This window comes from Falco biarmicus, chromosome 4 (assembly GCF_023638135.1).
Source record: "Falco biarmicus isolate bFalBia1 chromosome 4, bFalBia1.pri, whole genome shotgun sequence".
Classification (NCBI taxonomy): Eukaryota; Metazoa; Chordata; class Aves; order Falconiformes; family Falconidae; genus Falco; species Falco biarmicus.
Genome location: NC_079291.1, coordinates 15,147,190 through 15,168,678, shown reverse-complemented (window position 1 = coordinate 15,168,678; position 21,489 = coordinate 15,147,190). Strand labels below are relative to the sequence as shown.

The 21,489-nt window shown below is 36.1% G+C and overlaps 1 protein-coding gene across 2 annotated transcripts in view; it reads right to left on the bottom strand.

Annotated features, from left to right (window-relative positions):
- The window catches only part of ULK4 (unc-51 like kinase 4), a 249,721-nt gene that overhangs the window by 190,880 nt on the left and 37,352 nt on the right, over nt 1-21,489 (bottom strand). For both annotated transcript variants that reach the window (XM_056334570.1, XM_056334571.1), the window contains exons 18-19: nt 9,338-9,445; nt 4,855-4,938 (exon numbers count right to left, since the gene is read on the bottom strand). In XM_056334570.1, the coding sequence (XP_056190545.1) occupies nt 4,855-4,938; nt 9,338-9,445 (192 nt within the window). The remainder of the gene's footprint in view (nt 1-4,854; nt 4,939-9,337; nt 9,446-21,489) is intronic.

Below are 21,489 nucleotides of genomic sequence, written 5' to 3'. Positions count from 1 at the left end.
GAACTGAAGAAAACTGAGTTCACTGCTGAACAAGGTGGGGCCAAAGGACAAAGGAAAGGCTCAGGAGCTCAGTGCCTTCCTTCTCTGCCTCCGTCTTTACTGCTCACAGGCATTCCATGCCCATGGGCCAAACAGCAAAATCTGGGGGAGTAAAATATACCTACAGGACAGGAAGACAGAGGCAGCGGACACTTGAGCAAACCAGACACGCGTAAGTCCATTGAACCAGAAAGGATGTAACTAGATGTGCTGAAGAAGCCAGCTGGCATTTTTGTGAAGGAGCACACATCTTCAAAAGTTTGTGGTGATCAGAGTCCTGTTGACTGCTGGCAGGGGACAAAGGGCATGGTCACCTTCCAAAAGGCAAGAAAAGGAATTCCTATTTCTGTCCCTGGAAAAATTACAGAGCAAATTTTCCTGGCAGCTATTTGCAGGTATGTGAAGGGCAAGATGAATGGTAACATTTAGAACAGATTTATCAAGAGTGAACCCACCTGACCAACATGACAAGCTTCAATTACAAGTTGACTGGCCCAGTGGACTAACAGAAAGCAGTGGCTTTCATTTACTTCAGCTTTAACAAGGCTCTCCAGATGGTTTCCGTTACCTACCCAAATAGCAAAGGTGTGGACTGAAGAGGACTACAAGGTATACAGAAAGCTGGTTGGACCACCAGACTCAAAGCGTTGTGATCAGCAGTACAAAGTTAAGCTTGTGTGAGCTGGTGCTATCAAGGGTCAGTATTGGGGCTGATACTGTTAATCATAGCATGTTCACAGATGGCACAAGCTCAGAGCAAATGGTTGAACCAACGGAATGTTAGTCCACCACACAGCTGGAGAAATGGTCAGACAGAAACCTCCTGACATTCACAAAAGTCAAATGCGAAGTCTTACACCCAGGATGGAATAACTCCTACAAAGCAGAGGGGCAGAGATGGACCTGAATATTTAACAGAACGGGTTGAACACAAACCGGCAGTGTTCCCTTATGGCAGCAAAGGTTAACTGCATACTGGGCTGCACACATACCAAGCAGCCAGCTGACCAAGGAAGGTGTTTTTTCACTTATATTCTGAAACATGAGACTATCTGGCCTACTGTGTCCCAGCTTAGTTACCCGTTGTAAGCTGGGCTTTGACATATGCCAGTTAGTCCAGAGGAGGTCCACCAAGATGACTGAGGGTCAGGTGCACATGATGATTAACGACAGGCTAAGAGAGATGTTTTCCAACACCTCACAGACAGTTAAAGAAGATGGTGCAAGACTCTTTCTGGAGGTACCAATAAAAGGTCAGGAGGAAAAAGACACAAGCTACAGCAAGGGAAATCCCCATTAGATATAAGGAAAAATATTCTTCACCATGATAGCGGTCTAACACTGAAATAGGCAGAGAGCTTACAGAATAACCATCCTTGGAGTTACTTGAAGCTTAAGTACATAAAGCCCTGAGGAACCTCATGTAACTTTGATGTTGAATGCAACTAGAAGCTGGCATTGTTTTAACAGAAGGCCAGACCACAAAATCTCCAGAAGGTCCAAGCTCATTTTTTCTTAGGATTTGCTTACCCTTATAAACCAAAAGATTGAAGGCACTTGATTTTCTTTACATATGGTCATAGTTCGTATTTTATTCTCTGTGAAAAAGAATATATGAACATAACTAGAAAACATTAAACATGCTCTTTAATATAACAAATCTGGCAATCAATTAAGAAGCGATTCTGAACACTAGGTATTTTTCTTCCAGTTACCTTGGTAGCACTATGCTGGACTCCCAAATGTCAAGATCTTTCTTGTACTGGGAAGCCCAAAACTGAACACAGCACTCCAGATGCAGTCTGATTATTGCTACACAGAGGGGAAGAATCACTTCCCTGAACCTGCTGGCTACTCTCTTGCTAATACAGCCCATGTTGCCGTAGTGCTTCTTCTCTGCTAGGGCACACTGCGGGCTCACATTCAACTCTTCATTGATTGGTAACCCTCCAAGTCCTTTTCTGCAGAGCTGCTTCCTAGTGAGCTTGTACTGTCGCAGGAGGCTATTCCACCCCAGAAGCAAGGCCTTGCTCTCACTTGTGTGGAGCTTCATGACATTCTCAGCAGCCCATTTTTCCAGTCTGTCCTACTCCTGACTAGCAGCCCTGACATCCAGCATATTGATGCTGCTCCTCCCACTAATTCGGTGTTATACAGCTGGAGAATACACTCCAGTTGGTCACTCTGGTCATTACTGAAGACATTACAGTAATGGTCTCTGAGGGACACTGCTAGTTATTGGCTACCAGTTGGACTTCGCACCACTGATCACTTGAGTGAATTTTCCTGCCCACCTTCTATCTTCCATTTAAACAGTCTGTACCTTACCGATTTGCTGATAAGGGGAGTATGGGAGAGCGTGTCCAAGGCCTTCCTAAAGTCAAGGCATACAACATCCACTGCCCTCCCTTGTCCACAGCGCCAGTTGTGTCCCCATCATAGAAAGGAATCAGGTTGGTCAGGGGGTTGGAGCATATGACATACAAGGAAAGGCCGAACCAGCTGCCAAGCCTTGAGAAAAGAAGGTTCAGGGAAGATCTTACTGCTGTCTACAACTACCTGACCAAAGGACAAAGAGAGGTTGGAGATAAATTTTTCTCAGAGGTTCACAGCCATAGGAGAAGAAGCAATGGCCCCAAGTTGCGACATGGGAAACTCCAATCATACAAGGAAAAACTATTTCTAAGAGGGTAGTCCAGGCATTGCCCAGTTGTGGGACTGCCATTCTTAGAGACATTAAAGAGTGAAATAGACATGTCCCTGAGCAATCTGATCTGTTTAGACCTGCTTTGAGAAGGAAGTTTAATTAGATGACCTCCAGAGGTCCATTCCATCCTAAAGTATTCTAGTTTTATAGCTTAAAATATTTTTTAAAAATTAATCTCTAAGACACATGGTTATATTTGAAGTCAGTCTGACAACACCACACAGATCTTTTCATAAAAATTCATTAAGCACATTTTTTGTGTAACTTTTACTGCTTAAGATTGAGACCTACTTTCTCACTAAATAATGTGATAAACTGAAGAGACTGATATACTATCATCGTGAATGCATCTACTTCAGTAGTCCTACTTTTACAAGCTTTGAAACAAATATGCAAAGGTGACAGCACAAATTGAATTGAATACTTGAAAATCTTTCTCTCTCTGTTTTTCCATCTTTGTTCATTCCTCCTCCACCTCTACATCTAAAACATCTGGCACAAAAACTTGTTTTATATCTGATTATTCTTTCCTTAAAAAATCTCTTGCAAACAGATGTCTAACAATAATATTATTTTAACCATCTAGTTTTAGATGCTGAAACATCATTTCCAAGAAAGATGGGTGGCTGGTAAAGTTATGGAGAATAAGAAGAGGATTGCTGCAAGACTGGAGGAAAACAGTAGCAAAAGAAATTGTAGAAGTTAATAATAGTGGGTGTAAGTTTCTCCATTTCCATATGTTTATGTACTTTACATATTTATGGGCATTTTAAATTCTTCACGTGGTGCTGTTCTGGAAAGTTGAGCTGCTACAACTGAGGCAGAGCAATTTGTAATAGTATATTTGCACTGTACTCACACAAACAAGCACAAATACTTAAAATTCCATTACAAACCTCAGGCATCTTCACAAACAGAAACTGTAGAAATGCACAGCTGTACTTGGTTAGCCTAGGCATAACTCTAAATTTACACTTAATTAAATCTAATTCAAAGTACTGCATGGGAAATGTATTTCTATTTTGTGTTAATTTTTTTCAAGAAAAATACACTAAGAGCAATTATTACGTAAAATTTGACATGTTTCAGGACTAAGAAGTGATTTTATTCTATAGGAATAAATTAATGTCTTATGAATGTCTCGATTTAGTTTCTGTACACTGAATATTCAGAAATGGCAAGTCCTCCATTACTAAATTTATAATTTAATAGCTTCACTAATGTGCCTTAGAATGACATCTTATTCTAATTATGAGCTGGAAAGAGTCCACAATACACACACAGTTGTGTGTTCTTGATCACCTGAAGGTTTGAAGATGTTAAAATGCATATAGACTCTTCCTCTATTAATCACAAGCTGTAGGCAATAAAGATCTCAAAAAAAAGAAGGGAAAAGAAAAAGGTATTTTTCTTGCTTTCCTCCCCCCAGCAACCTCTGACAAGTTTTCTGCCTTCAGCTTTGCCTCAGGCAAAAATAAAGTCAAGTGCTCTCATACAAATGTAAATGTAAACCCTCAAACTCAATCTTTTTTCATTTTACAAATTGGAACTATATGCATGTTTTTCTTCCCTTCTAACACAGCTAAGTCATCACCAAGAAAAATGAGGAATACAGCACAGCACATGTATGAGAATAAAACTAATTACTACTTTTTGGCCTTGAAAGAATGTTAACAACCCAGTAAGATAACAATGCAGTTTTCAAAACCTGTGTATCAGCCACTTCAAAATAGAATGTAAATCTTGCTCAAAGATTTATGGAAGATGCACGAAAATCAGATTGCAAGAGGACAGTACAAACTGTCAGAATATTTCTCAAGAGAAAGCCACTGCATTAATAAAATCCACATTTATCAACAGTAATTTATATATACCATCCCATTTCCAAAAAAACAAGCAACAATACATAAATGTTGAATGTACAGAGAACAACGCTACATTTTTGCATTAATCTCCTGCTTAGGTCATGGTCTTATCATGATTATTTAAATGCAAGAGCAATACTTAGCTGACAACGGACTGCAGTGCTGCAGGCTACAATCCTCACACAATGCCTAAAGGGTTATTACAGTGGAGAATTTCTATTGAGGACAATGAAAGAGCCTTACCCCTTCCCGAAGACACCTCATTAGCACAGTGTAAGCAGCCGAGGGAACAACCCAGCATTCTCTGGGGTGCTCCCTTTTTTCCTCCTGAAATGAAGTCAATGGCACATATGATTAAATAAAAAAAAAAATCACAATAATCTCAGTCACATAAAAATGGGTAACAGATTCTTAACAGGGATCGTATTATACACATTTCAAATCAACATATGCAAAGTACATTAAATTCTAGGGCAGTATTGCTATTTACTGTTATTTCATTTGGAGCACAGAAATTTGTATTTTATTACCTTTATTTAAATAGTCTCCAAAACCCACTACAGTATTTGCCCTTGTATTTCCGGATTTCATTAATTCCTGATTCACACACACACACACAAATATATCCTGGCATTCCTCTCAATCATTTTAATCTCTTCAGAAAGAGATAAGTGGTTATTAATAGCAGTAGTGCTTCTCTTTCAATGTGACTTAATTCTACCAAACAAACTAAATTAATTCTGTCTGGCAACTAAACAAAAAATAAGCTTACTTTGGAAAAAGAGTATTCCAAGTCATACAAAGAGATACAAACCGTTTAAGAACAATTACTGTACGGTATAGCCTTCAGTACATACCAACCAACACTGTTCCAAGATCTTCATGTATTATTTCCTTGAAATCGCCCTGTTAGAGACACTGCACTGATTCACTGCTAGTTGAATCAGGGGTTTGATTCTTCCATTAGAAGTTAATAAACTCCACTTCCCCCCACGTTCCTTCCCCCACAGTAGCCTATTGTAAAACTTCTAGTTTAAAAGAAGACACTTGGGTATCCTTAAGATTTAACTAAAACAATCTCCGTGTCTAGGCTAGTAACAGAGATATTAGCAACTGAAAGAAAAAAAAAAAAGCCTCTTTTGGAAAAGAAAGTGAGAAATAATAGCCATTGGATGTTGTGAAGTTGATAGGCCATGAAAGCAATGTGTAGCTTGTCTTAGTAAGTAGACAAAGGATGACAAGCAACAGTTTCTGCAGATACTATACATTTCTTGAACTCTCTTAGTTATATCAGCATATTCTTTTTAGTATTATAATTAAGTGTCCCTAATAAAGAAACCATAGGATGGGCAAGGTGGAGGTTAATGGTGCAGAACCAAATTATACTTTCTAAGTTTCCTGATTTCTGAGTGGCTCACACTAATTCAACGTATATGATGTGATAATGTCAGGCAGTTAATTAAAGCATAGCACATTAGCAGGGAAGACTATCACCTAATTGCCTTGACAAATTTCATTTTCCTTCTGTACTGAAAATAAAACTTTATTTGCAACATGTATCAATAGAGAAAATGAGTTTGTTAAATGTCCCATTTTTTTAAGCTTTATTTCTGCTAACTTTGCATTAGGATGTATGGAACAATTTTCCTTGGAAGTAAACAGATAGTAAGAATAAGAGTGGTTTGACACCCAACAGAGACATCAAACCTACTACATTCCACCTCCTTCATCTTATCAGTGTAAAAACGTGTTGACATTTAACCAGAGTCTGCCTTCCACGGCTTAGCATATAAGTTTAAGAAAATGCAGCCCAAATTTCAAAGAGGGATGGTAGGTTACTTTCTAACAGTCAAGAGTGGAACCTGCTCTACCTGGAAAAGGCAGGACAAGACTAGAAGTCAAGACAGAGTTAAAAAAGCCTATATTGGAAGTAGCATGAATCTGCTTCTCATTTTAATAATCTGATTTAATCAGAAATTGTGTCAGGTTTTTCTGCAACCATACATATTAAATGTACTGTAAAATAAAAAGCCTTAAGAAACTGTACAGTCCTGAAGTATAAATTATTCTTCCATTATTCAGACTGATTAATGACTTTCTGTAAGGCTTAGTCTCTACTTAGAAATAAAAAAAGCAAAAGGTGTATGAACTTAGCACCATTCTTAAACACACCTATAAAATTTGACATTTAATAAATTTAAATATATAGCCAAACAATGGGGATTCTTCCTACTTTTTGCTTACAGCCTATGTTGATTTTGGTTAAATTTTAGGTTCTGCACCTTAATAACACAAACAGCACAAAATGAGTAGAAATATTACATAGAACTTAAAAGTTTTCCCTGAAGGCAATTTGCTCAAGAGTAACAGAACATCTTCCCTGGGGTCTGCTCATGCTACTTGTGAATTGCTCTTGGCTTCATTTTGGAAGAAAAATGCAGAGATGGAGCATAAGGTCTTACTACTGTGATCTCATATGCAGGCACAGACACAATATCAGAGTTTAGGATTGCAGAGGACCATTATGCTTACCTCTACTTTTTCATAGTATTTTTAAGCCACAGAAGTACAAACAGTAAGCCTGTAGTTAAGGTAGCGATTCATGCTGCATTTGATTTTAAATGTTTGATAGTCTATATTTTACCAAATATTCACATAAAAAAAGAAATAATCTTTATCATTATTTAATATTAATATTGTGGTTGGGCCTAGAAACACTTAGCAAAACAACAAAGAGAATGAATAAATAAATAAAATCAGCCATGTCCCCAAAAACTTACATTTTAAATAAAAAATATTTAACAGCTTGATAAAACAATCAAGTAGTCTGAAGAGCAAAATGAAAGAAAACAAGGAATAAAATATTTTGTGGGCATTTCTTAATAAATTAGATGCAGTTATGACTTTTTTTTCTTAAATTAGTCAAGGCATAAAACTTTGCTGTTTAAAGATACAGACTGGGAATAAATGTTCTTGTTTCATCTTGTTATACTACCGCTGGGTTGGTATGTGATCGTGCAAGGTCATTCAATACTACTGTTAGCAGCTGAATGAGCAACAAAATGCCTACAACAGTACAGTATTTTGAGATCAAGTAGGTACAGAATAGAGAAATTAAAAGCTTTATAAAGACTTTTCTAAAAAAAGAAATGTTAAAAGAAGTGTCTCAAAGCATACAAATCACACTGGTATTCTTGAAGTTTTACCAAGACACAGTACATTAAGTTCATACATGTACAGTAGTTCCAAATATTTCTTCCTATTCTCTAATAATTACTTAGCTATGACTCAAAGCAGTGCAATCCGTTACTATACATCTTCCTGAAACACGAAAGAGTTGCCATTTAAATACAAGTTATCATGCTTCAAACATTGTGATGCTCATAAATCAAACAGTCTCAAAATTTTTTCAATTCACATTTTCAGAAGGAAAAAGATCTAGTAGGGTCAGTGGATGTAAATCATTTTGCTGTTACAGAGCCAGTGAAAACAGAATTGTTTCAACCATTTAAGTTTAATTTCAAAATAAAATCAAGCAGTGTAAAATACTCTTGCCAAATATAATTTTCAAGTTGGAATTTTAACTTTATTTGTTTTTATTAATGGTTAAAATACATAGTTTGCAATCTGTCTGATGATGCTAAATACAATTTTTCTCTCTCAAGGAAAACTGAGAAAGTATTAAACATAGAAATATACTGTGACTGTGGATGTATTTTACATAATATAATTTCTCAGTGTAAGAACAAGTTCTGTGAGTCTCTGGGTGTTTGACAAATTTGGCAGCTGTCTAACCAAAAAAAGGACGATGCTTGCTAACCTACAAAATACAAGGCAACCACTAAATCTTTCGGAACATTGCAAAGGAACTACAGGATGTTGACAATAAAACACTTAAGTTCAGTACAAAGCCATAACTACAGTAAGCCAAAATATAGATGGTACTTTCATTCCTTTATCAAGTGACCTCACAGACTAAACTAACATGATAGCATTCAGAGTAAATAGATTATGTAGCTAATACAAAGGCTCTAGAGAAGCTAGGGCTACGCCTTTGCTGTTTGAAGTCACCTTCATTTCTAGTGAGTAAAAGAAAGTATTTTACTTTTTGAGTAAGGAAAAAGAAAGGTGAGGGTTTAGAGCAGCTGTCATCTTCAGTTCCTACTATTGACAGTATTTCTTTTTTACAAATTGCTCATTTATTTTTAATGTGAACCTACTATTTCTAGACTGAAGGTTTAAATCAATTCTAGCCAGGAATCACTGTAATTCCATTTGAAATTAGTCAGGATCATTCCATTTCCTTTCCCACCGAGTTGTGAATTCAACCATGCTGGGATAAGATCTAATATGGACCAGATATATTAATTTACTAATATCATAGGCTGTCCTGATACACCCTATTTAGTCAAAGTCTCTAGCTAAGATGTTCTAACCCTTAGATCTGCCACCTGGAGGCCAGCAGTCATTATGGTGATTGACTAAATTGTTTTATGAAGTTAAAACTAGTTACTTCAGGTTGATACTTGAAGAATACAATTTAATCAATCTCAGATGAAGTACAGGATTGGACTAACATGTTTCTTACAGCACAAAAAGTATCACAGAACACACAAGGAAACTGTTGAGGATACAAATGAGAAAGTAATTTGCTTTTTTGTCTACTTTTCCATGGGAAATTTTTTTCACATTTGTTAAATTTGTAAGGATCCCTTGACAGTCTTACCTCACTGGCTATGAGGTAAAGAAGCTCCCCAAGTGCCGGTAGAAAACATTGTTTCAGTTTGCTGTTTCTGAAGTTCTCCCTGATGAGTTCAGTTAAAAGTATAATTGCCTAAAACAAACAAACAAAAAATAATCACAGAATACCATGTATAATGTTTTCTCAAGCAAAATGTCCTGTTAAGGTAACAAGCTTTATCTGAAATGCCATGTTACTGATACACTCTTCACTTATGCTAAAGAGCCATTTGCAAAGGATTTAATAAGCATGGAAAGACAAGAAAAAAGAATCATTACAAAACAGATAATACATGCTATATGGAGAAAAATGCAAGAAGTAAATAGCCTAGGTGGCAAATTATGAGCTATCCATTCTTCCCTTTCCCTCAGGACAATAGAGGTAGAGCTGCCAGGAAAAAAGAGTCGACTTGCTATTCCTATGTTTCTGTCAGAAGATCTAAAAGTTCTCATCATCATCAGGTTATAAAAAGAACAAACAAAACCCCGGTGCTGTCTTTTGTGTATATATTAAATCAGAACATAGGAACACTTAAAGTTTTGTCACCTGATCTCTGAGTTTACTGGCAACTCACTGTGTGAGAACTGGACATATCTGGATATAACTAAGTTTCTGTTTGCAAAGCTGAGATACACATACATACATAGACAGACATTATCTATATTGAGGGGTTAGATGGAAATTGAGAATTTTTATTCATCTTGTGTAGGTGACCTAAGAAATCACTGTGCCAAACACACATGGAACAGATTCCAACCTAATGTTTAATGCTGGACTCATTCAAGAAACCAAGGACCATTTGGCTACCACACGTTAAATTGAAAAGCATGCTCTCTGCTGGCTGAGGTGTGCTCCCCAAAACCAAAAGCACTCCAATATGTACCAATCATATACAGTAGAGAAGCTAGTAGTTTCTTTAAGAAAGATGAAGCTACATGTGTTCCCCCTGCTCCAAAACATGAATGCCTTGCAAGAGTAGGAAAAGAAGACTGTTCAGCAGATACAGATTTCACAAACTTTCTATGTGCCTATGTTCCTTTGACTGCTGGGAAGGATTTAGTTCTAATACTTTTAAAGTACTTATGAGATAGAGCAAATGAGCTCTCTAAACAGATACCATCAGTGAACTGAGTGATTTCCAATACTTTACAAGATCTGATAAGTGAGATTTGAAGTTATTTTTATGTATTTTAAATAAATGGCAATATTGCACATACTATTCCATTTTAAAATGTGGAAACAGTCAACTTTTTAATTATTACTTTACATGTGAAGTGTAATGTAGAATGCACTACATTTTTTAATTAAACAGAGAAAGCATTGCTGTAAAGTATCAGCCTAGGGAAACAGAACAAGAATAGTAGTACAAGCAAATAATAACACTTATTGTGCATTTTATTATTATACAGAAAAGAAGGCAATAGAAAGCATCATATTATGATCTCCTTAATACAACAAATAGGGCATGAATTTTATTTCGTTCTTCTGCTTATGAACTCTTCCCTTCCTATTTAAGTAGCAAAACCATTATCAGCAGTATAACTGAGACATTTCTGAATGTCTGGAACAAACTGAAATGTTTATTTTATGCTGTAGTACAAAAAAATGACACTTAAAAAATTAGCTTGTTTAAAAATGTTTTAAGGTAGGACTGACTCTGTGACAGTCCTATCCCAAAGTCATTAAGTCCGGGCCTTAGATACTGATGATACTACAAATATCTGATAAGAAGCAGAAATGTTTATACAACAAAGATCATCTAACTAATCAAAACATAATGAAATAAGTACTGCATCACTGTAACAGACTTTTTATTGTTCTCTTTAGTTTAAAACTACTTTTAATACAGTTAAACAATACAGAAAAGTTAAAGAGACAAAAAAAATTTCTCTAGTGTTTTCCCCAGTTAAGCAAGTATTGTATTATCTGCATACAGAGCACAGACTTCTATCGTTCGTCTCATTCTATTCATCTATATTCTATTTGAATACAAACATGCAACATTTCAACCTGGGCACAAGGGGTCTAAACAGCAGCAGTTCTGGGAAACCACTTCATGCAGTCAGTTTCCTCAGATACTCTGAAACTTTGCATGAGGTTTAAAGTGAGAACCTGACAGCCATTCTTTCAGACTGGTCTCAATCCAACAAAAAGATAAGAATTTTTCAGTTCTGATTACGGGCCTGCCAATGTGGGCTTCTTTCTCCTTCTGTGGAGGATCCAAGTCCAACTCACTTGAGCATCAGCTTCATTGCACACTCAAGAAACTGCTCAATTCACTTCAGCTGACTGAATCCCACCACCCTAACACTTACAAGCTTCATAGTTTTGCCTCTGTTAAGAAGCTTTCTCTAAACAGAAAAAAGCAGTCACAGCAGACAGAGATTTTCAGGTAACCCATGAGAGTTAGCTCAGATAACTGGTTTTCAGCTGAAATACTCATACAGCCCAGTGTACAGCAGAGACTGGTATTTCAGATAGTACACTTAAAACGTGGAATCACCCCACTTGGTGACCTGGAGAAGTCAAGCAGTTCACAAAATCTGGTTAAATTGTGGTGGTTAATCTGTGATTTGTTTGCCATTATGTGTTCTCTAACTTTTTCACATTCTTTACCAACACACTCCAAGCACGGGATATCATGTGACAGGGATGGAGTGGTAAAGACAGACTGTAGCCTGGGTTGAGTATGAGGCCACAGAGAGTGAACACATGCTGTTGCTGATTATAATGCCACATTGTGCACTTTTCTGAACTGGAAGAAAAGCACCAGCATAATGAGGGATGACAAAATATAGCCACATTCATTTACCTACATTGTAGCTACAACAGCAGATCTTGCTTCCAAAATTTTTTTCTGGTACTGTAGCTACTAGCCAGACAAAGGATGGATGCAGCTCAAAAGAAAAATAGAGATAAACACGTTTTCTGGACATAACCAAGGAAGTAGTGTAGCTTGTGTGTTACAAATATAGGAGCGGAAAAAACTTAGGAAATGGGAAGCTTGAAGTTGAGGAAACAGATGTAGATGAAAGGACAATGTGAATGCAGAAGGAGACTAAGGGAAGTATGCAAGATTAAGAGTTTGATCTAGAGTGACAGAAAGGTGATACTGTCATCCACATGAAAAATTTACAACAAAGGTCCCAAGGAATTTTAGTTTCTCTTGTTAGAAAACTGTGGACCACAGCCACTTCAGCATTACTCCATAAGACAAGAGTCAAGCAATCTACAGTCCCTCCTCTGAAAGGGATTTAATGTGATATACCTTTGAAGAGATGTGTGGTAACTGAAGGATGCTTTTCAGTCACGAAGATACATACTCTTTAATTTGAGTAGCACACAAAAAAGATAATTAAAAACCAACACCAACCAAACCACCACCATCGACACCAACCAAACCACCAACACCAACACTGTGGTTTTCTCACAAATCATGAGAAGAGTTGGGCGGGCCAAAGGCAAAAGTTACTTGAAATAGTCCTGGCTCTCTACTTTCAAAACATGCTCTCCCCACTACCTCAAAAGGCCTTGCAAAGCACAGTCCCATCTAGTCATTAAGCAAGAAGCAGCTAAAAAGAAAGCATTACTCTGAGAGTTTTTTCAGAAATCTAAAGAACATAAGACATTTTGAACAAAAATTCCACCCCATATCAAGCAATGAATATAAATGCCAAGACACATATATTGGCTGCTGATCACTGCAAAGCAGATAGCAAATTTGTCATTATGCATACACCCCAGAAAAAAAAATATTACAAAAAATATGTAATACGTTATTAAATTCTTGGTGAAACATGTATACTACATATCCACCAATTAAAAAAGTAAAAACGTAATTTAACTTTTTATCCACAAAGAACAAACACATAGAAAAACAGCATAGCTCATAAAGTATTTTAACTTGAGAGGTATTCTAGGCAGGAGACAAAAATTCTGTTGTTTTCTGAGAGAGGACCAATAAAAATATGCATGATCTTGAAAAAACAGTAGTTCATTATCATACCTGACTTGCCGTTCAGAACAGCGAATAACCTGATATAAGAAACTACCTTAATGCTTATCAGCATCTTACAAGTCACTTCAGATTTATTGCAAGACATCATCTTCTAGAGATCTTTATCGGAAAACTACTTGTAGACTATATGGCTGGATTCTGAACAGCTTCCATTACAAGGTTTAAATTTTTTACATTGAAAAATTCATAAATGCCTAAAATCACTTGCTCAGTAAACAAATATTGTTTCCTGAACCTTTTGCTAATATGAAATGCAATTTATATTTTTGCAAGTCATAATGTTTTTGCAGTCTCCAACCTTACTGTCATTTCCATCTACATAAACAGAGGTAAAATATTGACACAAACTTCTCCAAAACTCAAAGAAAATAATCTGAAAATTAGTCTCATTTTAGCAGACTTTGCAACCAACTATTCTGTGGAGATTCCATCACAAACATTGCTAAAAAGCATAAAGGGAACTGAAAGGTGAATCAGAAAGTAATAAACCAAAAAAACAACAAGAAAAAACCCCAAGAGTTTACTGAGTTTAACAATCACCCCAGGAACAACAACTTCCAGTCCTAAAAGTTATAAAATTTACTTTAAAAAAAAAAAAATACTTTACAGATATACTTGGGAGTACAGCGCTTCTTCCTCAGTGCACTGAAGAGTTTTTATCCTCAGCTTTCCTTGATTTTCCTTCACCTTCTGACCTTAACAGCTTCGTAACTCCAGTCTTTGTACAGAGAAATCATATAAAAATTGGAATTGTAGTGTTCAAACGAAAGCAAAAAAAATCTACTAAACAAACTTTGACCTTTCCCCTCCCCCTTTTTCTTAATGTACTGCTATGTTCATTAACTGTTTTCTTTAACTGCTTTCAGAACATTTCCTCAGAAGTTATTCAGGAACTTTAAATAGCCTGCCATTCCAAACAGCACTGCACTTACATATTTCAAAAATAAATGTATCAGTAGGTTTTCAAGCTTCTAATATATCAGCTTAAGAAAACAGTACTCAGGTTGTTTCAAGTGCAGTTCTGCACTAAATGACGAACACACAATGACATCATTTTCTCCTTTATTAGATTTGTTTTCTACAGCTATACAAAACTACTCTTGCTTTTGTGATGAAATACATATTTTGAGAACTTTCACTGTGGAATCAGTACTACTAAAAGTACCTCAGCGCTGCAGCATTAACAGAAATTATCCATATTCAGTTAACACTTCTAAACTTTGTCTCTTTAGATTGAGGGTGAACATGTCATGAAAATAGTAGTTAGACTACACAAAACTGAAGAGCTATGTGGTAACACAAGCTGCAGACAATAGTCCCAGCAGACTAGCTAGGAACATTAAATCATCATGATACCTAAGTTACAATTGCCTGCTTCTTTGCAGGCAGGACTCGATGAAGAAATCAAATTGTACATCTGCTATAGAGAATCAAGGCAGGCTGTTCAGGATTATCAGCTTTAATGATATATTTCATCCAGCAGAAAACCCTGATTTAGTATCAACACTAAACTTGTTTTGCACCTTCATTTTCCCAAATCACAGTTAATAAATTTAATAATGGCAAATTGTTATGATACACTATCTAAATAAATTTATGCATGCAGTCCTGAATTTCTCAGAATCTTATGTGAATTAGATTTTGTATTTAGTAATAATTAAATAATTAAAACTTTGTTTTTAGTAAACTATTCCTTTGCTCCCTTATATTCTCACTATTATTCTGTTTGGCTGCCTTATTACTCACTTGAAATTTTTCAAAACTGTCATTAACATTAAATAATACTGGCTAGATTTTTCCATCTTTCATGGGTTTTTTGTTGTTCATTAAAATTAAGAATTTAAGATTTAAAATTAATTATAATGAAAACAAAGAACAATGTTTGATATTGGTGAACAGAAATTACTGTTTCTCACTCTCCTAGATTTCAGGACTAGCAGACCTAGTTATTATTTTTATGCTGAAGTGATAAGAAGAGGAAGTCATTCTCCTGATATTCCAATTCCTGCTCTTTTCTCATATTTGAATGAAAAGTGGTAAAACTGAGTTAACTAACTTCAAACTAAGAAGTTACTTTTCTGTGCACTAACAAAAACTGCCAAAAAGCTAGTCAACACTGCAGTAAATTCAAATGTTCATTTTAAAGAAAACTGGTTTATTAAACAAGAGAGAAACCTGTCTGAAGAAATCTGAGCCATACGATTAGTGACTGACTCATGACAAAACTGTTAAACCTTTGTTAAAGAGAAACAGTGTAAGTTGCATGAATTTTTATGTGTGTGGAGTTGATGTCCATTAAAGGTTAATTTTAGTAACAGCAAGTAGATTAATAACAAGAAAAGCACAATTAAATTAGCAGAACCACAGACTAATAGAACTGTATGGGGGTAATGTGGCAGAAGGCACTGAACATGAAGTCAGTACATGTCATAGGGAATACTCACTGTTCTTAAATGTTTATGGTCTCTCAAATACAAGTCTATATTTACCATGATCAGATAATGGCCTCTCTTTCTCTGGAGAGCATGCAGTCTAACATTTGCTCTATGATTTTCCTCTGTTCACTGAACACATTTAAGTAATCAAATATTAAACAAGTGCAAGAAACAGGAGCTCACAGAACACATCACATACTGAACAGGAAGAGTGTCTGTGCCGTTAACCACACTTAAGATCTTCATGTGTTCTCCGCCACAGAAGCTATGAAACACAAAGTTTTAATTCATCATCTACATTATAAGCACCATTATACATATACACAAATACTTTTATCAAAATACATTTAATGTTATATACTATAAAGCATTTATGAATATGTAATTTTAAGAACATATTTTAAATGTCCTATAAGTAAAACGGCAAGCTATTTTTCCTGCTGTGTCATGTGCACAGATTACTTTTGATCTTGACAATAGTGATTTGCACAAGATTTAAAATATTCTTTCATCCTTTCATAAGGCAAAATATAAGACTTGAAAAAACTCTGCCCAAAAGCTTTGATTCAATGTTAAAAGGCGGTATAAATTTTAGATAAAGTACATTACCTGGTAAAACACACAACAGAAAAATTAAGTTTATTTGAATTATGAAGTCTGATAAATAAAGTCTCCTTCTTCCCTACAGTACATTATTTTTTCTTTTCAATTTGCCTATATTTTCCCTTTTAAAGAAGTAAATAGTAATGAACTGCAAGTCCTACACTGTCTGGTAGAAGACAAGAAAAAATATTCATAGAATATTATATCATATCATAGAAGACAAGAAGAGAAGAAAGAAGAAATATTCATAACTGAATAGACAGTCATTACCTTCATCTACACTAGTGTGTGGAGTTGATGTATTACTACTACCTGTAGTAGATTCTCAAACCATTTCAAGCTGTATCTAGAAGTTTCTCTCCAGTTTCAGGAGTCCATAAGTAAAAATCACAGCATAGTAAAAAAGAAGGTATTTTAGATCTTAAGATGTAAAGAGGCAACGTATAGATTTACCATACTGCTCCATCTCTGATCTATTAGCATGACTATTAGCAAGTATTAGTGTGAATTAAAACGTACTTGTAATTCTGAAAACCCTTACAGTGACAAAACTGCCAGTGCTTCAAGCACAATGGAAATTAGTTTTCCGTTCATTTTCTTGTGTATACACACATCACATAACGTGGAGAAGTAATGTGAAAGCACTCTCAATAAGCGAACAAAGTATGCCGTGGTTATATTATCACTAACGAGAAAAGAAACTACAGCAATATTTATACCAAGTATGCATCTTTAAAATGGCGCATTTTAAAAAAAAAAAAAAAAAAAAAAAAAAAAAAAAGAGACGAGCAGCCTTCTCCAAACATCTCGAGCATGTTGCCTACTTCCCTTCTCAATAGAGTATTGTACTGGGCAGGGCTGATCCCCATAGCAGCCCTCCCAGTGCTGTGCTTGTACTGGTACCTAGAAAAGTGGTGATAACACACCAGTGTTTTTTGCTACTGGTGAGCAGTGCTCGCACAGCCATGAAGGCTGTCTCTCCAACATTCCCTTGCTCCCACCAGCAGGGTGGTAGTGAGAAAGATCTCGGGAGGGGACACAGTCAGGACAGCTGACCCAGAGTGACCAAAGGGATATTCCATGCCATATGACGTCTGCTCAGATATAAAAGCTAAGAAAAAGGAGGAGGAAGGTGGGGGCATTCTTATTTACAGCATTTGTCTTTTGGAGCAACCGCTACCCATACCAAAGCCCTGCTTCCTGGGAAGTGGTTGAACATTGCCTGCTGATGGGAAGTAGAGAATAACATCTTTTGTTTCCCTTTGATTCCACACGCATGTTCTCTGCTATTGCTTTATTAATCTGCCTTTCTCTCGTCCCACAAATGGCTTATTTTCCCCCCACACTCCTGTTCTGCTGAGGAGAGGTGTGATAGAGCAGCTTGGTGGGCACCTGGCATCCAGCCAAGGTCAACTCTCCACAAAAATTAAGAGTTAAAATATTACAAGGGATTAACAAATCAATCAGGAGTTGGATCCATGTGTACCTGTGATCCACTACACCTCAGTGAAAGCTAGTTAAATATCCTGAAATAAACAAGTGGCTTGACTGAAGAGTTAGGTGGCAAGGTGGAAACAGATAGTTTTGTCCAACTTGTATAGGGTGCAGATACAAGAAGAAAGGGTCTGAAACGGCGAAATATTCAGGTTTTGCAAATTTTGTGTTCAATACAATAAACTGGGTGATGGAAGAAGGAGGACTGAAGGGAGGTCTGACCAGCAGACTATGGATGTGGTACTAACGTTGTCCAGAATGTAGAAAAAAAGATAAGCAGATGTACAACATATTGCAGAGTTTATGCAGAAATATAGCTCCTCCAGGGAGCAATACCAGATGGATGTGTGACATTTTTCTAGATGGAATACAATGCAAAATTGATTCACCATACAAACTCTTACCTTTTCAACTTTTACATAACTGCTGTAGGAAGAGGTCTTAGCAGATGAGTAGCCAACCAGATGTCATTAACTCAACTGGAGGCTCCATCAACTTCCTTTGGAATCAACTCAAGATCCCAAAGTGATACAAGCGGACACAAACAGTAGGAATTAACTTACAAATCTGTTATGTTGACTAACAAAAAATGCAGCTAAAAGAACTGTCTACAAGCTTTGGGGTTTGTTTGTTTGTTGGTTGGGTTTTTTTAAGAAAAAAATTTATAGCTGTTATTCCTCCTAGTTTGTCACGACAGATGTATTATTACATGATGTCAGTTGCAGGTGTTAATGAACATATCTGACTTCCACCCCAGCCCTTGAATTTGAAGCTGTTTAATGACAGGAAGGATTAGGTAAAAACATTTGCTTCAAACAGGAGAGAGATCCTGTTTTCATTTTTGCCAAGGGCAGGAAAGAAAAAAATTGCTCAGGAGCCCAGAAATTGAAGGGTCCCTGAATTAGAAAGATTTCTGCCTTAATAACTGAGGTCAGTGGCTATCAGCTGGAGCTGCTTTACATCTAAAATAACTAGAATAACTGGAAATAGAAACCGGTCTTCACAGAATAAGATTTGGCAGCAGCATTCAAAGGAAAGGGCTTTTTTTTTTTTTTTTTTTAATTCTTCCTTGCCTTTTCCCCTCTCTCTCCTTTTTTGTTTTCCTATATTTTACTATCATCATTATATGCAGGTTTCTACCATTCATGCTTGCCTTTTCTCAATATCAAGTTGCTGAATTTTTATTCTTTTCATAACTCAATGTGAGGTTACTCTAAGACATCTTCTGCTTCCAGGTAGTGGGCCTGTTATCCACTTGATTTAGAAGCCATGCTGATGACACTCTTTAAAACCAATATCCATCAATAAAATATCCATGTAGGATGTTTTAGATTGGTTAATTCGATATAGAATTTCTCTTACTTTAACATACTCTATAGACATAGAGGATTTTCCACAAATGTTCTTTGAAATTAGGTCTCATTATTGATTATTGCAAATTCCTGCATTCTACTGTAAGAATGCAAGCCAGAACAACATCTGGCTAGGAATTTCCTTCTTCTCTACAGAATTACTTTTAAAAATGTGTTTCAGACCAAAAAAATCGCATTATATTTCCAGATGATAGCTGAAAGAGCTGGCGTTCAGAGGAAAATCTAGGACTGCAAGCCATATACAACTGATCTTGCCTAACACTGAGCCTGATTTCAGTGTCTTTTAGTGCTGTAACCACAAGGCAGTAGGAAATTAGGCTTTTCAGCTACAGCCAGTGTGCAATTTCTATCACTAAAACATGTTGTAGCCTAATTGTGTCAATCAAGAAGGCATGTGCTTTAGGGAAGAAGGCTGGATTTTTCTACTTTTCTTACTAGTCTATGATTTGATTAATTTGCAAGTGTGAGACAAAATAAAATGGGAAAAGGGTTCTCTTTTAGGTTCATTCTTCAAGGTACATACTTAGTTGCAAGAGCTAAACACTTCAATGAGCAAAGTGTACAACAATTCACGTTGACACAAAGCTGGATGACTGAAAAGAAATTAAAAGTATAGAAAATATATTAAACCCAAATTCTCAGTTATGTCAAGCTTTAATAAAAAGAGGACTAATAGCAGCACAACATAGAATGGCAATGTTATATGACGTGACTTTGCAAACACCAGGCAAGCAGCATCAAAATTATGCCAGGAAATATTTAAAACCACACATAAATACGTGTTTTCCAGAATTAGTAGAAAGAGTCATGTATTTCATGTCAGGAAGCTTAGGTATGAAAAATTCTTCAGTGTGGTCTCTCTTGCTCACAGCAAGAATGCTAACTTAACTGTCTCCTGTATGTATTTGATGGTTCTGCTGATACTGTAGCAATGTAAGAAAACAAGTCTTTCACTTCTTCCACAGGAAAAAAATGTGTTCTTGCTAGGTTATTGTTAACTACAGAAACAATATTCCATCTAGTTCACTTAGCCTTTCACACCCCATGCATATCTCCAGTGTATATGACATATCCATTTACTCATAAAGCAACAGCTGTCAGCTGCACAGTAAAACAGAAAAACGGAAAGGGGGGAAATCATACACTGTAAACAGATTTGTCTTAGAAATAATAAACTTTAAAAGATCTCCTGGAGCTGTCCTCCTTAATACATAAAATTCTTTGCCCTGTAGTGTACCTCTTCTTTAACATATTAAAAGTTCAAATTAGCTAGAAAAGTTATTTGAAACTAAGAGGAACCTAAAAGTTATTTGGAACTAAGAGAAGCCTTTTACAAATCTAAGAAATAAGAGAAACATATCAGTTTCAAACTATTCATTTTGAGATTTACCTTAATTTTCATTTTGCTCTACAAAATTTACCCACAGTACGCCAGTGCAAGTAACATAAATTGATGCTACAAGCAAAGACCAAAGTCTATCCATGATGCCAGATAATACTAGTCCAAGAACACATCTAATTTAGATCTACAACACGTGACAAATTCATATCTCAGTCACGTGATACACAACCATACAAAATTCTATACTCTTACTTTAATGTGTTGTTTTCATTAAAACTGGGATAACATAAAAAGAAAAGCATTCAGACACTCATTTCAGCATTGTCCCCTGCAAACATTTGACACTTCTTACCCTATTTCTACCAAAGTAAGAGTAAAAAAAAAATTAAAAAAAAATATTACTTTTTTTTGAAACCTCTAGAAGCAAAACAGCAACATACAAACTCATTTATTTTTAAAAAGGCAATACATACATGAAAAAATTTTGAACACACTACAGACAGAAGAAGTTCAGACATTATTAAGTTTTAGAACACGCCCTCCTAAACCAAGGATTTTCTGTTTAAACTTTGAGATAGCTAACAAGGAAAGAGATGAATACGCTAAATGGTAGCCTTCATATAATTAAGTTTAGAAGTCAGCCAAGTGCAAATCAATTCATGAGAAAGCAGGCTCTGTTAGCAGACAGATCTGCTTGTTAGCAGTAAAAGTAAGGAGCGTTCAAGTATCCCTACTGCATTTCCTACATACAGATTTAGCTGCCTTACGTTAATTAGAGAGGGAACTGCAGGCAGTAAGTGCTCTTGGGGCTTTAGAATATTTTGAATTTTTCCCTCTTCATGAAACAGCTCTCAGTGCTCTTGAGAGTACAG